The sequence below is a fragment of the Callospermophilus lateralis genome, chromosome 11 (assembly GCF_048772815.1).
Source record: "Callospermophilus lateralis isolate mCalLat2 chromosome 11, mCalLat2.hap1, whole genome shotgun sequence".
NCBI lineage: Eukaryota > Metazoa > Chordata > Mammalia > Rodentia > Sciuridae > Callospermophilus > Callospermophilus lateralis.
In genome coordinates this window covers 41982070-42000168 of record NC_135315.1, presented here as the reverse complement: position 1 = coordinate 42000168, position 18099 = coordinate 41982070, and the positions used below count along the sequence as shown (strand labels likewise).

Genomic DNA, 18099 nt, shown 5'->3' with positions numbered 1-18099 from the left:
AAACTCATGTCTTTGGTTCTTGCAGGTTATCATTGGGATCAACAATTAGCTGATGAATTTAGCCCCTTACTTTCTAATTGTAGCTCATTCTAAGACTCACAACAAAACTATAAGTTCTCATCCTGGTTTTGAGAGTTTCAGGAATCTGTTCCATGATAGAAAGCTGCAAGTAATTCCTTATCACACAATGATGTTTTGTCCCTACATAGAACCTTCCCTCAAATCCTGGCTCCCATCATCTTCAGCACTTCCATCTCTAATGTCAACATTTCCATTCAGCTTGGGGATACGCCACCTTTTGCCTTGGGATTCAATTCCATCTCTCTGGGTAAGGCTCTGGGATGGAAAAAGAATAAGAATTTGTCCATTAGTGGAGCTAGTTTAATCATGGCCTCAGTGACTCAATAGTACTCCCCTTTCCCACCTTTATTCAGATTACCAGCACCTCAGGCCACAAAGCATCCATCAGCGGGGCGTCCTAACTGTGGACCACCTCTGCTGGCGAGTGGGTAGTGATTCCCACATTCAGCGGGCACCGCACCCACCCAATATGCATGTTTGGAGTGAGGCACTTGTCCTGGACTCCTTCACACTGCAGGTATGTAGAAGCTTTGGTGAATAGGGGCCCACATAGCTTCTTTCCAGACATCTTTCACTGAACATCTTCTTAGTGGTCGGTAATAAGTCAGGGCATTACAAAATTGTATCTGCATGGTTTCAATGGGGTCCATCTGTTTCTTTTCTAGGGTAGTTATAACCAACCTCTGGGCCTGTCCAGTACCCAGTCAGATACCCTCTTTCTTGATTGTACTATCCGAGGACTTCAGGTAGAAGCGTCAGACACTTGTGTTCAATGTTTGTCTCGTATCTTATCTTTGATGAGTCCACAATCTGGGAAGTCAGCTTTCTCTCGGGAATCTTCATTTGGGGAATCCATGACATTACTGTGGAAGGTGGACTTGAAGGTGGAAGATATGAATTTGTTCACTCTTTCTGCCCTGGTTGGTAAGTGGGATAGGAGATCTATACTGAAATGGGTAGTGTGCAAACTAAGCTGATTACGCTCCTCATTTAATGGAGTCGATTATTTGGAATTTTTCTAAATTAGATTGCCAAAAAGACTTGCACAACTACTAAGCAAGACGTAAGAAAAAGACTTAGCCTTGATGTGGTCAAGAAAATGAAACCCATATAGCTTTTTATTTCCTTGTGTGTTTTAAGTTTTAGGGAACAAGTGATATATCTCTGGGCAGTTTTTAGGAATTAGGGAACTTCTTTGACTCTGCTAGATGTAGGTAAAAGAGAGGAAAGGAAATTTTCCCTAATATAAAGACTCAGTATAGGGAAGCAAGTGGAATAAAGAAAAGTAGAGTAGGAGAAATAAGTAAGAAAGGAAAATGAGAACCAAAGTTGCCATTTGAGAGCTGGAAACCAAGGGTAATATGGTTTCTGGATGGTAGGTGCTTCGGAGATACGACTAGACACACTGACTGTCCTGGGCAGTGCTGAGACATCCACCGTGGGGATTCAAGGTCTTGTGCTTGCATTGGTAAAGTCGGTCACAGAGAAGATGCAGCCCTGTTGTAAGGCTCCTGACATCCCTACTCCAGTGCTCTGCCTCTCCATGCTCTCTCTCACCTATCACAGCAGCATCCGCTCTCTGGAGGTAATGTATCTGCAGGGAGGTGGGGCCAGACTGGGCTTTCCTGTTGCTTAAATCCTTTCTCAGTCCTTTTGACTCTTGTGAAACAGAGGGGAAACATGTCATTAGATATCTGTCTGTTATTTATGTATTTTCTTTTCCTTTTTTTTTTTTTTTGCTTATTCTATATATTTTTCCCTTTTTACTTTGAAATTAAAAACATACAAAAACTAGAGAGAATATTTAAGCTTTTGTGTACCTAGCTTTATTAAATAACCAATTCATGACCAACTTGTTTCAGCTGAATTCCTGCTAATCTCCCTTTCCCTGGGCTTTGGGATCATTTTAAAAGAGTTATCAGACATATTATCATTTCAATTATAAATATTTTAATGTGTGTCTTTTGAAAAGTAAGGGGCTTTTAAAAAATAATGATCTGGTGTCATTTTGTGACTCAGCTCCTTAGAAGCCTAGAAGGGATATGAAGATAGAAGTACTGGCAAGTTCTGAGAGGTTTTCCAAAAACTTCTCAAAAGGTGTTCTTTAGTTGGGTGGGTGGTGCAGGTGCATGCCTCAATCCCAACAACTCAGGGAGGCCCTAAGCGACTTAGGGAGACCCTGTGTCAAAATAAAAAGGGCTTGGGATGTGCCTCAGTGGTTAAGTGCCCCTGGGTTAAACCCCTGGTACCAAAAAAAAAAGTTGTTCTTTATCCTTAGGGTATCAGAAGGACCTAGGACCCCATTTAAGAGAGAGTGGAGTATTTTCTTGTTCGTCAGACTTTATTTTCCTTCAGAAACTGAAGAGGTTCCTTTTCAGAGACTATAAATTCAGAGAATTTCTGTCCTGGAATTTTAATCTTCTCTATCTGCTTAGACATTCAGAACTGACTTTGTTTTTCAAGTGAACAAGGGCTCTACTCCCTTCTCTGAGGCATGCTTTCACATAACTCAATTGCTGTTTTGTCTTTTTATACACTACCTTTTTTTCTTCTTTTGGTACCCAGGGTTGAATTCAGGGGCACGTGACCATTGAGTCATAATCCCAGTCCTTTTTTTATATTTCATTTAGAGATAGGGTCTTGCTAAGTTGCTTAGGGCCTCACTGAGTTGCTGAGGTTGACTTGGAACTCACAATCTCTTGCCTTAGTCTCCTGTACCAATCGGATTACAGTTTGTTTTTTTTCCAAATTCCTTTTTAAAAATGTTTTCATTAGTGTGTAATAGTTAGACATTTTATACTATCTTTTACAAATTGAGTTACGTTTATAAATGCATAAACATTTCAAATTGCAGTAGTTATGTGACTTCTGAATGGAAACAAAGCCAAATGATTTATTGAGTACGTGTTTATGCTGGATATATTGTGGTAGATAACAGAGAATTATAACACACAGCCCCTTTTCTTTGACATCTAGAATCTGAGAAGAACTTAGGGCATAAGCACTCAAGTATAAGATAACTGACAACTCTTAGCTCAGCATGTTAGTGTTAGGGGAACAAAATAAGGCAGTAATTAATGTGGTTACTCAGGAAAGACTTCTGGGTGGAGATAATTCTTGAGCCAGGTACCCATGTAAAACAATTCCTATTATCTCTATTGTTCTGGGACTTGATGATTGACATCCTTTTTATTCCTTAAAGGTTCAGTGTGGTGCAGGACTAACCTTACTGTGGAGCCCTCCAGATCACATGTATTTATATCAGCATGTCCTGGCCACCCTTCAATGCCGAGACCTACTAAGAGCCACTATGTGTTCTGAGACTGTTCCATCCCTTCCACTAGAGACTCCAGAAGCTACTTCTGAGCCAGAAGACAATCTCCCTGAGCCACTTCCACCAAGATGGCTGTTAAACCTGACACTGGAGGTGAGTGCAGCCAAACTGACTGCTTTCGTGGCTGAAGACAAATTCATTACCCTGGCTGCAGAGAGTGTGTCACTGAACCGGCATGGAGGTTCACTGCAGGCTTACTGCCCAGAGCTGGCTGCTGGCTTTGACGGCAATAGTATTTTCAACTTCAAGGAGGTAGAGGTTCAGTTGCTGCCTGAGCTGGAGGAGATGATCCTCCACCGGAACCCCTTTCCTGCACTGCAGACCCTCCGAAACCGTGTTTGGCTCCTCTCCTTTGGTTCAGTCTCGGTGGAGTTCCCTTATCAATATGACTTCTCTGGAACTTTGGATGAGGCAGTGGGAGTTCAGAAATGGCTAAAGGGCCTGCACCGAGGGACTCGTGCTTGGTCCTCTCCAAGTCCGGCCCCACTGCCACCTGATCTACTCTTGAAGGTTCAGCACTTCTCATGGGTTTTCCTGGATGACATTTTTGAGGTGAAACTTCATGATAACTATGAACTGATGAAAGATGAAAGTAAAGAGAGTGCCAAAAGATTGCAGCTTCTCGATGCCAAGGTGGCTGCCCTTCGGAAGCAGCATGGGGAGTTATTGCCAGCCCGAAAAATTGAGGAGCTCTATGCCTCTTTGGAACGCAAGAATATTGAAATCTATATCCAGCGCTCTCGTCGTCTCTATGGCAACACACCCATGCGCCGGGCACTGCTCACTTGGAGTCTGGCAGGGCTAGAACTGGTGGCTCTTGCAGATGCCTCCTTTCATGGTCCTGATCGTGTAGTAGAACAGGTTCGAGAGCTTGATCCAGGCAGCCCGTTTCCTGCTGAAGGAATCGATCTTGTCATTCAGTGGTGTCGCATGCTCAAGTGCAATGTCAAGACCTTTCTGGGTAAGTCGTATTTCCCTTATTTGTGGAGCCTGGTGTTTGTCCTCTGAGCTCCTGGGAGCTTTCTGAGTGATTACAGTGGAGCTGTAATATTAGGTTATATTAGGAAATGTGACTGTTATTGGATAGGTGGAGTGGGATGAGTGGGATCCCTTTCCCTTTTTTTGTTCCTGAATTTCACCCTGAAATTGCTTGGCTGATATAAATGGACAACTAAAACAGTCTTCTGTAAGGTTATTGTGTGTCTTGGATCTTAGTGCTATTGGGAGTCTCCTTACCTTCTGCTCCAGGGTCTCTGTGACTTTTTCAGTTTTGCTACTTATTAACTGTCAGCTCTTGTTCTCTCAGTTAATTTTGTAAATGTAGGTGGGTAAAAAGAGGTGGCAAGGGGGAAAAAATGCCTGAGAGTGCAAAGACAGCTCCCTGAATAGCTACTTTTATCTTTTCTATCATAATAGTTCGAATCAGAGACTATCCACGGTATCTGTTTGAAATCCGGGACTGGCGGCTCATGGGTCGACTGGTGGGCACTGAGCAAAGTGGTCAAGCTTGCTCTCGTCGACGTCAAATTCTACACTTGGGGCTTCCATGGGGTAATGTGGCAGTAGACAGGAATATGCCCCCACTCAAGTTCTACCACGACTTCCACTGTGAGTAGAGAGGGCATTTGGTTTGAGAGATACTTGTGGCGATTGGGGTGGGAAATAAGCTGAGGACCTTTTGGAGTGAAGGAGGAAGAGAAGGGTGGAGTTGTGTAACAAGATACAGCCTTTGTTTTTCTACCTCAGCGGAAATCTTCCAGTATACAGTCGTATGGGGCCCATGCTGGGATCCAGCCTGGACACTGATTGGCCAATGTGTGGACCTCTTAACCAAACCCTCAGCTGACCCCAGCCCCCCCTTGCCCTGGTGGGACAAGAGTCGTCTTATGTTCCATGGGGACTGGCACATGGACATTGAACAGGCAAACCTGCACCAGCTGGCCACTGAGGTGAGGGATCCCATGGAGTCATTTTTCTACTAAGGTGGTATAGTTGGGACCTATATAGCATATAGGGGAAGAGAGAAAGGTACTAATTTGGGAGATGAGAATGGTTCTTTTACCCATATCTCACCAAGTTCTTGGGGGTGGTTATAGGATCCATACAACACAACTGAAAATATGCACTGGGAATGGAGCCACCTTTCTTTTCACTGGAAACCTGGTCAGTTTGTTTTCAAAGGTGACTTGGATATCAACGTGAGAACAGCCTCTAAGTGAGTGGAATGAAGGGCGGGGCCTCAGTGGGGTGGGAACTCCTGGTGGAGGGAGAGGGGAAGAGTCAAGGGGAGGCAAGTGAACAGGTCACTGAAGGCTGGGGCTCCGTTGTGAGGCAGGTATGACGACTGCTGCTTCCTTCACCTGCCTGACCTCTGCATGACATTGGACCTGCAGTGGCTGTGCCATGGGAATCCCCATGATCACCACAGTGTCACTCTGAGGGCCCCAGAGTTCCTGCCTGAGGTGCCCTTGGGCCAGCTCCATGACTCCTACCGGGCCTTCCGTTCTGAGAACCTCAATCTCTCCATCAAGATGGATCTGACTCGGCACAGCGGGAGTGAGGCTTGGGCCCGGGGCAGTGGGGAGGAAGGGCTTAGAGGATGGGCTTGGACCCTGAGAACTTAAGCTTGAAGGCAGAAAGGGAATAGAAGGACAGTGGAGAATTTGGGTTAGGACCTTTTTTGGGAAGAGGATTGGTGTTTGGGGCTCTAAATAATAGTACTATAAATTGGGTGGCTTGTAAACAATAGACATTTGTTTCTCACATTCTGAAGGCTGGGAAATTGATGATCAAGGTACTGGTTATTGAAGTGTTTGGTAAGGGCCTCTTCCTCAGAGATGGTACCTTCTTGTGTCCTCACACATGGTGGAAGGAGTCACTGAGTTCCCTTTTGCCTCATTAATACCATTCCTGGGGGTTTCATTTCTGTGATCTAATCCTTCCCAAAGACTCCCAACTTTTTTATACCATCACATTGGGATTTAGGATTTCAACATAAGAATTTAGGGACAACACAAATATTCAGACTATAGCAATATTTAAAAGCTAAGAACTTAGATCCTTGAAAGAAGAAGGTGCTAGGGAAACTGAATATGAGGCTGTATGCTATTTAGGATTTTAAACCTCTAATACCTGAAGATAGGAAAGGATTTAACGTCGCCTCTGTGTTTCAGCCTCAGCTAGAATATATCTATCCTTTCCTTTGCAGCAATATCCCAGCCCCGAATTCTACTATATAGTAGTACCCTGCGCTGGATGCAAAACTTCTGGGCAACTTGGACTAGTGTCACAAGGCCTATCTGCAGGGGCAAGCTCTTCAATAATCTGAAACCCAGCAAGAAAAAGCTTGGCCAGCACTACAAGCAGCTTTCCTGTACTGCACTTTTTCCACAGCTGCAGGTCAGGCTCTGACCTTTGACAGCTTCTGTTCCTTTTCCCTAGTATTCTTATATTGGATCTCTTATGCATCCCTCTCATGCCATACTTTGTTCAGTCTCATACTCTCTTCTTGCCAGGTGCATTATTGGGCCTCATTTGCCCAGCAACGGGGTATCCAGATTGAGTGCAGTCAGGGCCATGTATTCACTCGGGGAACTCAGCGTCTTATACCTCAAGGTAAGATCAAAGACTCCTTTCATTTCTCTAGCCTGTTCTTTATCCTTTTTCCCTTCTTAGTTCTATTTCTTTCCTCCCTTAATGACTCATACTATCTATCTTTCCATAATATTCTGCATGGACTTTGTGTGCCCCCTTTTTCAGCGGGCACAGTGATGCGGCGTCTGATCTCTGAATGGAGTGTGACCCAGATGGTGAGTGACCTAAGTCAGATGACTGTTCACCTGATGGCCTCGCCCACTGAAGAGAATGCTGATCACTGCCTTGATCCCTTGGTAACAAAGACCCACCTGCTGAGCCTGTCTTCCCTCACCTATCAACGGCATAGCAATCGTACTGCTGAGGAGGTACTGCCTGACACAGTTTCTTTTTTACCTTAGTTATATTAGTAGGTCTGCTTGAAGCTATATTTAAAACAAAACAAAAAAGTCTTCGACTGATGTAACAGATTTATTTCTCACAGTTTTTAAGGCTGGGAATGGGAAGTCCAAGATCAGGGTGCTGGCATAGTTAGGTTCTACTGAGGGCTCTTTCTAGCTTGCAGATGGATGCTTTCTCTCTGTGTCTTCAGATGGCAGAGAGAGAGCATGTGCAAGAGTGAGACCATGAGTCCAAGTGTGGTGTGTGCATCGAAGTACTCTGGTGTCTCTTCTTCTTTTTTTTTTTTTTTCTTAAGAGAGAGAGAATTTTTTAATATTTATTTTTTAGTTTTTTGTGGACACAACATCTTTATTTTATTTTTATGTGGTGCTGAGGATCAAACCCAGCACCCCACGCATGCCAGGTGAGCGCGCTACTGCTTGAGCCACATCCCCAGCCCCTCTGGTGTCTCTTCTAATAGCACTAATCCTATCTTGAGGGCCCCACTATCTTGACTTTATCTGAGCTTTCTTACCCCCATATCCAAATACCATCACATTGTGGGCTAGGGCTTCAGTATATGAATTTGAGGGGCACACAGTTCAGTTATAGGAGTAGATTTTAGGCTAAGTTCCTGGTAAGATGCCTAACTATATATCCCAGCATATATGTCTTAACTTGATTTAGCTGTATCAGCATCCTTCTTTTGAAAATTCCTTTTCTCCCTCTACTTCTAAATGTAGACTCTTCGAAGCTTAGATGATTGTCAAAATGAAACTTAAAAAAAAAAAAAAAAAGAAAAGGTAGTTTTTTGCCATTCAGGAAATAAGAGATTTTAACTAGTACCTCATTTGTTGCTGACTTCCCCTGCCCAGTTTGGGAAGGATTTTAAGTTGAAATTCTGTCATTTAAAATGTACTAGGTCTGGTTAGAATGTAAAGTAATGTGGAAACTTTCTTCATGGTCTTTCTTTCTCCTCCAAAACAGGTTTCTTATTCAATAAGCTTGTTCTTTTTGCATTTGTTGTTCAGAAGCAATAGTGGGAACGCCCACACTACCCTGAGGTTCTTTTCCTGTTTCTTAGGAGCCCTCTACTAGAGATGGTGATCCTGCCTTTCATACACACCAGCTGTATTTGGTGGATTTAAGGATTTCCTGGACAACCACCAATCGAGACATTGCCTTTGGTTTGTATGATGGCTACAAAAAGGCAGCTGTACTCAAACGTAATCTCTCCACTGAGGCCCTGAAAGGTTTAAAGATTGATCCCCAGATGTCAACCAAAAAGCCAAAGCGGGGTCTCCTGACCAGTACCCCAACCCCACCTCATGTCAACACTTCCAGCTTCAGTGGACGGCCTGATAAAGGATCATCAGGAGGTAGGCTGGGACAGACGAAACTCAGTGGATTTAGATTTAGAACTTGGATGTGGGCTTGGACCGGGGTATGAGAAGAACTGAATCCTGGCTGGTTCTGTCTAAGTGTAGAAATCAAACTGTTATTTTCCCATATTAAGCCATATTAGTCTTATATAACCAGTAGTATAAGGAAGGTTCTAAAAGCATCTGATTGTGTGGCAAGAGAAGTTGATCAGGAGTGATAGGACCAAAGCTGGATGAGTAAAGGAAAGAAGCAAAGGATTAGATAATTATTTCATGTTTTGATAATTAAGATGTTCTGTGGGACTCCACAAGTTTATCATCTCTAAATGAGTTTAGATTAGTTAATGTGCTCACTTATTGATTCATAGATTCATTTTAGCTTTTTTGAGAGCTGATAATATATCAGACATGACCATAAACCTTGGGGCTACAAAGATAAGAGTAAGCTCAGAAACTAGTAGGGAATGAGATAGGTAAATTATAATATCATTGTGAAAGTGCTTTGTAAGAATGTTCAAAGGTACTAAAAGCCTACAGAAGAAAATATTTAAATCAGTGTAGAGAAGTCTCTAAAGGCTTCACAGAGAAGATGATAAATCTTGAAATATTATACTTCACAGGCAAAGAGGAGAGGGAATTTTAGGGAGAGCTAATAACAAGTGCAGAGGAATTCAGATTTATGGTGAATTTGAGGACAAGACAAAAAGTATTAAATGCCACAAGAGAGAAGTGAAAATCTGGGAGTTGTTCCTGACTGGAGTGAAGGAGAAAAAACAGGGAAGGATTTATTGAGGAAGTAGCATTTGAACTGGACTATGAAGGCTTAATATGGTTTGACTGTGTGGAGATGGGGAAGAAGGGCATTCAACACAGAGGGAATAGCCCGAGTAGGAGTGCAGTTAGGAAAGCTCATTTCAAAGGAGAGAGAACAAGCTGGGCACAGTGGTACACACCTGTAATCTCAGCAATTTTGTGAGGCATAAGCAGCTTAGTGAGACCCTGTTTCAAAATAAAATATAAGAAAGGGCTGGGATGTGGCTCAGTGGTTAATATATATCCTGGTTAACAGTGTAAAGAAGTGAGAAATAGTCTGGAAAGGGAAGATGAAGGTAAATCATCAGAGAGCTTTAATACAGGGCTAAGGAGCTTTTGGTCCTTATTCAGTAGGGAATTGTGAACTACTGAAGGTTTTTGAATAGGGGTTTTCATCTTTAGAGTTTTACCTTTAGATGATAAATCTGGCAGAAGCATATAGGAGGACTAGAGGGGAAGAAACTCCAGGTGGGGAGACAAATGAGAAAACTATTATGTGTCTCAACAAGAAGCAGCAAGGGCTGGAACTAGGTAACGGCAGTAGGAATGGAGATGAGGAGATGGATAGAAATGTGCGTATAGATTTGGGCACTAGTTGGAAGGAGGAGTTATAGCAGGAAGATTTGAACATAGTGGCACACACCTGTCATCCCAGCTACTTAGGAGTCTGAGGCAGGAGGATTGCACAAGTTTAAGGCCAGCCTTGGCAACTTAGAACCTGTGTCAAAAAAATAAAGTTGTGGGTGTTATTGGATATAGCTCTGTGGTGTAGCATCCCTCTGTTCAATGCTAGTACCTTCAAATAAACAAGCAAGATAGAGGGACAAAAAGATAATGACCAAATTTTGAGTCTGGTTATTGGCATGATGTTAATAAATATCAGAAATAAGAGAGCCAGAGGCTAAACAGATAGGAGGAGGTGTAGGGTGTTATTGAGTTCAGATTTGTACATGCTAAATTTTCATCCCTAGCAAGACATCTAAATAAGTCCAACAAACAGCCGTAAATGGAAAGGGGCTTAGGGCAAGAGATAGAGGCTTGGAAATGTCAACATAGAGGTAAGACTTAACACCAAGGAGATAATAATAGTTGTTTCCTATTTAGGGGACACAGTTCAGTCATAGGAGTAGTAGGTACTTTGCAGTTTTTGTTTATTTTGGTACTGAAGATTGAACCCAGGGAGACTTTACTACTGAGCTACATCCCTAATCCTTTTAACTTTTTGTTTATTTTTATTTTTTGTTTTTGTTTTTAGTTTTTTGGGGTTTTTTTAGAATGTTTTTATTTTATTTTTTGTGGCACTGAGGATTAAACCCAGAGCCTCATGCTTGCTAGGCAGGTGCTCTACCGCTGAGCCACAACTCCAGCCCTTACTTTTTATTTTGAGATAAGATTTTGCTGAGTTGCTTAGGTCATCACTAAGTTGCTAAGACTGGCCCTGAACTTGTGATATTCCTGCCTCAGATTTCCTAATTGCTGAATTATAGGAGTGTGCCACTACATCTAGCCAGACTACTATAATTCTAGAGACTGTTCTCACTGTAACACTGTTAGACAAGCTTATTAAGAGAAAGAAGGGAGTATGCCAAGGGTGGATATCAGGAAATTCTTCTTTTTAAGACTTGAAGTCTAGAGATATAGGAAGTAGCAAAACTAGGGGAGCACAGTGACACTGATGACAAAGTGTGGTTTCAAGTGGAAAAAAATAGTCACAGACAGTATGTAACACAAAGTAGTATGAAAATAATATGGTGAATTTGAGGACAAGACAAAAAGTATTAAATGCCACAAGAGAGAAGTGAAAATCTGGGAGTTGTTCCTGACTGGAGTGAAGGAGGAAATACAGTCAGGGAAGGATTTATTGAGGAAGTAGCATTTGAACTGGACTTTAAAGGCTTAGTATGGTTTGACTGTGTGGAGATGGGGAAGAAGGGCAAAATAATAGGAAATGAGAAATAAAAGGAACATAGTAGGAGTAAACCAGAGGTGGATATGTCTAAGGAAAAAAAATGTTGCCATTTATCTAGCATTTCTTAGTTTCTGTTGGAAATCTGTTACTTTTATGGACATTAGGGAGAAAATGAAGTGACAACCCTTATTTTATCCTTAGGTGTGAAGGGTTGGGTGGAGTGGGCTAGACTGACATTCTAGGTTGGGGAGGATATATCCTGTTCTTTACCTAGTGAGATAAATTGAGGATTTAGCCTTGGATGTATTCTCTTTCCCTTTGAGACTGACCTTTCCTCACTTCCTGTTTCTTTTCTAGGTGCTTACATGTTGCAGAAGCTGATTGAAGAGACAGATAGGTTTGTAGTATTCACAGAAGAGGAGTCAGGTATGAGTGACCAATTGTGTGGCATTGCTGCCTGCCAGACGGATGACATATATAACCGAAACTGCCTTATTGAGCTGGTCAACTGTCAGGTACCTTTTCTTTACCAGAGCACCCCAGTATTAGGCTAGATCATAATCATATTCTTACCTCCCCGCATGTCTAAATAAGAATAGGTGAATAGAGTTCCAAAAACTTTCCCTTCTTAGAGGTGTTATGAATAATAATTTCCACATCTTAAAGGCAGAAAAGTTTACCCGGTAAGCCAAATATAGGCCTAGCTGCTGTGGTTAATACAGTGTTCCCGATAGCTTTCTGATTTCCCTTGGTGTCTTTTTCTTTTTTCTTTTTTTGGTACCAGGGATTGAAATTTGGGGTCCTCAACCCCTGAGCCACATCCCTAGCCCCTATTTTGTATTTAGAGACAGGGTTTCACTGAGTTGCTTAGCACCTCACCATTGCTGAGGTTGGCTTGAACTCGTGATTCTTCTCTCTCAGCCCCCTGAGCCATTGGGTCTCTTGGTATCTTGACTTTGCTTCTATCTCCGGCATAGATGGTTCTTCGTGGAGCAGAGACAGAAGGCTGTGTCATAGTGTCAGCTGCCAAAGCCCAATTGTTGCAGTGCCAACACCATCCAGCCTGGTATGGTGACACATTGAAGCAAAAGACATCCTGGACTTGCCTATTGGATGGCATGCAGTACTTTGCTACTACTGAAAGTAGCCCTACTGAGCAAGATGGCCGACAGCTCTGGTTAGAGGTTAGTTAGCAGGATAAGGAAGGCCTGTTATATCCCTAATTTTTATAGTTTGTGCCTTCCATCAGCATAGTTAGAAGATTCTTCATATTACCTGTTGCTCAGCTATAATATCTTGAATGTGGGCAGTCTCTGATCTGTGAGCACATAGTACTTTTTTTTTTTTAATCTCCTGGTCTATTTCATTGAGAGAAATTCATTTCCTAGCACTAGAATAAAATGAATTGAAGCTTTCTTACTTTCAAAGTTGTTATTCTCGATTAATAAAGGTCACAGTAACCAACAGGCAGTCAAGAAAACAAGCAGTAATCTGAGAACTTTTGATAAACACTGTGTTCTCCCTTTCTTGATTTGGTTGTTGCAGCAAGGCAGTGAGGTTGAACAAAGGACTGTTTAAGAGTTAGGTTATGTGACTTCTAATGAAAATTTTGTCGTTACAGTAGCTGTAAGCTTTTTGGGACAGTCACCTTTATTTGACAAAAAAAATTAATATTAGTTGTTGGTAGACCTTTATTATGTGGTACTGAGAATTGAACCCATTGCCTCACATATGCTAGGCAAGTGCTCTACCACTGAGCCACAACCCCAGCTATAAAAGTTTTTAATGGAATTAATAACTTCACTATCTACAAGACTATTAAGAATCAAGTGATAAGGTGTTTTGAAAAATATATTTATTCCTATGGAAAGTAGTCTCAGCATTTTTAAAATCAGTAAGTCTGAGGGAGTCTAAGTATATGGCAAGATAACGTTTTTTTAAAAATATTTTTTTAGTTGTAGGTGGACACAATACCTTTATTTGATCTATAACCCAGTGCCTCACACGTGTGAGGCAAGTACTCTACTACTGAGCCACAATCCCAGCCCAAGATAACATTTTTATTAGATGGTAATTTTATGAGTAGTTGGTAGATACTAGGAAAGGGGCTTGTCATCTCATTGCAAGGTAGTAAATCTACAATATAATTTCTAGGATATAATATCAGAGTTACTGGAGGGTGTAATGGTTATGAGATATATCTAGCCAATTGTGCATTGTCATTAGGAATTTAACAGGTGTTAAGTGCCCACATTGTGCTGGGCATGGTACACCCTCAAATGAATTATAGTATCTAGCTGCATCTGATAAGGATCAAAGTAACTCTATTTGCTATGCTACTCAATGAAGCTGATTCCTCTTATTCATCTTTCTTCCTTGGCTAGTGCTTCTTACATCAAGTACATTAGGGCTCAATTCAGGCAACCTCAAGTGTAATGACATAAGAGATAGTGAACATTTAGATCAGATGTCAAATCAAATACGGTTGTTGTTATTTGAAGTCATGCTGAGACCTCAGGCAAGCAGTATCTTTTTTTTTTTTTTAATCAGTGGTCTTAGGAGATAGATACAGAAGATGTTGACTACCCATGTAGAGATGAACAGTATGCACTATCAGGATATCAGGATATCCCTATCTGGCATTTCTGGGTCTTTGCTTCATTTAGGCATGATGTCTTTTACAGCTAAACTCAATTTTTCAGATTATATTAATAGCATTAGAGGGACATCCTTAGTGTGGGTGGGAGAAACTATGAATTTTGACTTTCCCATGTGACTTATTTTTTGACTTGTCAGATCTGCCATCCTTTAGCCTTGCTTTTCTATGTTCTTCATATATCACTCATTCTGCTGACTTCAGATTAGCAGAGAGAATTAAAAAAAAAAGTCTCCTTCCACCAAAAGCAATAGTTTCGGAGTAGTTTTCTATCTGAAGACAGAAAACAGTAAGAATATACACACAAAAAAAATTGATACCAAAATGGGTGTAATACTCTTTTTTTTTTTTTTGCTTCCCATATGATTTGATTTTTTAAAAATATTTTTATTGGTTATTGATGAAATTTTTTATTTTATTTATTTATATGTCATGTTGAAAATGAAACCCAGTGCCTCACACATTCTAGGCAAGCACTTTATCATTGAGCCACAATCCCAGCCCCACATGATTTAATTTTTTTTTTTTTTTAGTTTTTAGCAGACACAACATCTTTATTTGTATGTGGTGCTGAGATCGAACCCAGGCTGCACGCATGCCAGGCGAGCGCACTGCCGCTTGAGCCACATCCTCAGCCCCACATGATTTGATTTTAACCTAGCTTATTGTTTTTCACACCTGTGGCCTGGTAAAGTATGCACCCAATTAGGTTGGAGAATTTGGGTGGTTTGGGATAAGAGAGAACCATATATTTCCTCTACTCTGGTAGATCTTTTAAGCTACTCAAGTCAGTGGAGTAAGTCATGTGTCATTTAACAGTGGGGTCCATCCTGTGAACTGTGTCATTAGGTATTTTCATCATTGTGTAAACATCATAAACTGTACTTATAAAAACTAAGATGGCTGTGACATCACTAGGTAATATAATCTTATGGAACCATCATCATATATAGTCTTTTATTAACTAAAATTTTATTATGTACATGACTGTGCTTGAAACATAGAGATCTATTACTCAATTGGTTAGGAGAAGCCACTGTTTCCCCAGAAGCTAAAGATGCTGCATTTCTGTCTTCAGGTGAAGAATATTGAGGAGCACCGACAGCGTAGTCTGGACTCTGTGCAGGAGTTGATGGAAAGCGGACAAGCAGTGGGAGGCATGGTTACCACAACCACAGGTCAGCTCTCTCCCCTGTCTTCTCATGAATGATTAGGAACAGATGTGTATCCCAAATGGGCCTTGTTATTTCTCTACTCTTTATGCTTTTTTTTTTTTTTTTTTTGGTGGTGCTGGGGCCTTGAGCATATTAGGCAAGTGCTCTGCCATTGAACTACATCCCAAGCCCTACTTATCTAATCCTAACATCAGTGTATGCTGGAGTAAGACCATTTTGTATTATGTTGAAAGTAGATATAGCTGGGACACTCTGACCATGCCTTTATTGAAATGTCTTTCTCTTTGTCCTTTTCCCATATTTTCAGATTGGAACCAGCCAGCTGAGGCCCAGCAAACTCAACAAGTCCAGCGAATCATTTCACGTTGTAATTGCCGAATGTACTATATTAGTTACAGCCATGACATTGATCCCGAACTAGCAACTCAGATTAAGCCACCTGAGGTTCATGAGAACCAGGAAAAGGAAGATCTCCTAAAGAAACAGGAAGGTATTCAGGGTTCACAAAGCTTTAGGGAGAGAAGTAGGAACCTGTGAAAGTAGTTATTTTATTAGTGGTTTTGAGATAGTAATTATTAAAAGTCCTGTTGTGCACTGGCATTAATATTTTACTTTGCTCTATATTTTGTAAGTTCTGAGAGAATAACCTATACTATTGGAAGAAACTGGTACGAATGGGTATTGTTCTGATTCTAAAATAAGCGAGTATGTTTCTACCTATAAGCATCTTTTATTCCTTTCTTTGGGGAATAGGAGTGGCTCCAAATGTGGGTTAAAAGGTGGAGTAAATATTTAGAGAGAAACTTGAGCTTCTTATTCAATTGCTAACAATTATTTAGGGGCTGTGGATACCTTCACCCTTATCCATCATGAGTTGGAAATTTCTACCAACCCAGCTCAGTATGCCATGATCCTGGACATCGTCAACAACTTGCTGCTCCATGTAGAACCCAAGCGGAAGGTGAGTATGGGCCCCTATAGAATGCTGGTTAGCCTCAGAGGAATCCATAGACTTTGTGCTTTATTTGTACTCTAGTAATAAAAGCCATGCTTCACACTGAAAAAGGACCTTTTGACTGGTACATCCTCTACTAGGCAGCAGCAGCAGTTGAAATTCCACCAATCTAGGAAACATTTGAATGTCCTTATGACTATAGAGCTTTTGTTTCCCTTGACTATTTTTCCCGGCCAATTCTCCACTCTCCACCTAAACAACTCTAAATATTTATTTATTTTTTTTAAAGAGAGTGACAGAGAGAGAATTTTTTTTTTTTAAATATTTATTTTTTAGTTCACGGCGGACACAACATCTTTGTTTGTGGTGCTGAGGATCGAACCCGGGCCGCACGCATGCCAGGCAAGCGCGCTACCGCTTAAGCCACATCCCCAGCCCCTAAATATCTTAAACTATATCATTTTTGCCATCCCGACCCTATGGGCCTGGTTTATGAAACCCACCTACCCCTCATTGTTACTGCTAATGATGACAGATATCTACATGACTTGTCTATTAAAAAAATCTTACAGAACAACAAATATTCCTGGTACTGGATGTAGCCCAATGGTCAACCACGTGTTTAGCGTGTGCAAGGCTCTGGTTTTTTATCCCCAGCACCACACAAAACAAAACAAAAATAAAATATTATTTTATTTCCCTTTCCATTTTTTTATATTTATTTTTTAGTTATAAGTGGACAGAATATCTTTATTTCCTTTTTGTATGGTGCTGAGTTTTGAACTCAGTGCCTCACTCATGGTAGGTGAGCACTCTACCTCTGAGCCACAACCCCAGCCCCTCCCTTTTCATTTCTTTAGGAGCATAGTGAGAAGAAGCAGCGTGTCAGGTTCCAGCTTGAGATCTCTAGCAATCCTGAGGAGCAACGCAGCAGCATATTGCATCTGCAGGAGGCTGTGCGGCAGCATGTGGCCCAGATACGGCACCTGGAGAAGCAGATGTATTCTATCATGAAGGTAGTCACCCCAGATAGTGTGAGGACAGGGAAGTCTTCTAGGTTAGGGGAGATCTTCTTTTAATTTCTCCTATCCTGGTCCCCTAGTCTTTGCAGGATGATAGCAAGAATGAGAACTTGCTTGACTTGAACCAAAAGTTTCAGTTGCAGCTAAACCAAGAGAAGGCTAATTTACAGCTGGAAAGTGAAGAGCTCAATATTCTTATCAGGTACCCATCTCAGTAGTCTTTTCCTGCCCTTTTCCACTTCCTTGCCCATGTTTTTATTGTTGTTGTTGGGGGTTGTTGTTGTTTTTTATGTATTTGGGGTTTGAACCCAGAGGTGCTTTACCACTGAGCCATATCCTCAGCATTTTTTGAGACTGGGTCTCCCTAAGTTGCCCAGGCTGGCTTCAAATTCTGATGCTCCTATCTCAGCCTCCCAAATAGCTGGAATTATAGTTATATACCATTGTGCTTGGCTCCTTATCCATGTTCTGACAGTCTTTATACCTAATTGCATTATCAAAGGCTGACATAGAAGTAAATTCAGACACAAGTTTTGCTGGACTTGTCCAAAGAGGTCAAGAACAGGAGAACCCTTCCTCTGGGTCCTTAGTAACATACTTATTGGAAAAGGCTCTGCTGCAAGAAAATGGGTAATTGAGAAAGTGGCCTTGACACCATGTATCTGTATTGAAAATACCTTGAAGTCGATTAGTAAGGAACACAATTGCAGATAATAATCATAAAGGTTTTTAGTGGGGAAGAGACACTTTTATCAAGAAGCTATAGAGGTGAAAAATGTTGTATGTGTTTTTGTTTG

At 41.4% G+C, this 18099-nt stretch overlaps 1 protein-coding gene across 1 annotated transcript in view; it reads left to right on the top strand.

Moving 5' to 3' along the window:
* The window catches only part of Bltp2 (bridge-like lipid transfer protein family member 2), a 28143-nt gene that overhangs the window by 5670 nt on the left and 4374 nt on the right, over window positions 1-18099 (top strand). The window contains exons 12-31 of the mRNA XM_076870763.1: window positions 210-328; window positions 435-598; window positions 747-1005; window positions 1461-1666; window positions 3284-4376; window positions 4832-5023; window positions 5162-5364; window positions 5512-5630; window positions 5751-5971; window positions 6624-6814; window positions 6931-7030; window positions 7175-7377; window positions 8475-8769; window positions 11852-12009; window positions 12472-12678; window positions 15229-15328; window positions 15633-15815; window positions 16165-16286; window positions 17141-17296; window positions 17383-17504. Coding sequence (XP_076726878.1) covers window positions 210-328; window positions 435-598; window positions 747-1005; window positions 1461-1666; window positions 3284-4376; window positions 4832-5023; window positions 5162-5364; window positions 5512-5630; window positions 5751-5971; window positions 6624-6814; window positions 6931-7030; window positions 7175-7377; window positions 8475-8769; window positions 11852-12009; window positions 12472-12678; window positions 15229-15328; window positions 15633-15815; window positions 16165-16286; window positions 17141-17296; window positions 17383-17504 — 4413 coding nt within the window. The remainder of the gene's footprint in view (window positions 1-209; window positions 329-434; window positions 599-746; window positions 1006-1460; window positions 1667-3283; window positions 4377-4831; window positions 5024-5161; window positions 5365-5511; window positions 5631-5750; window positions 5972-6623; window positions 6815-6930; window positions 7031-7174; window positions 7378-8474; window positions 8770-11851; window positions 12010-12471; window positions 12679-15228; window positions 15329-15632; window positions 15816-16164; window positions 16287-17140; window positions 17297-17382; window positions 17505-18099) is intronic.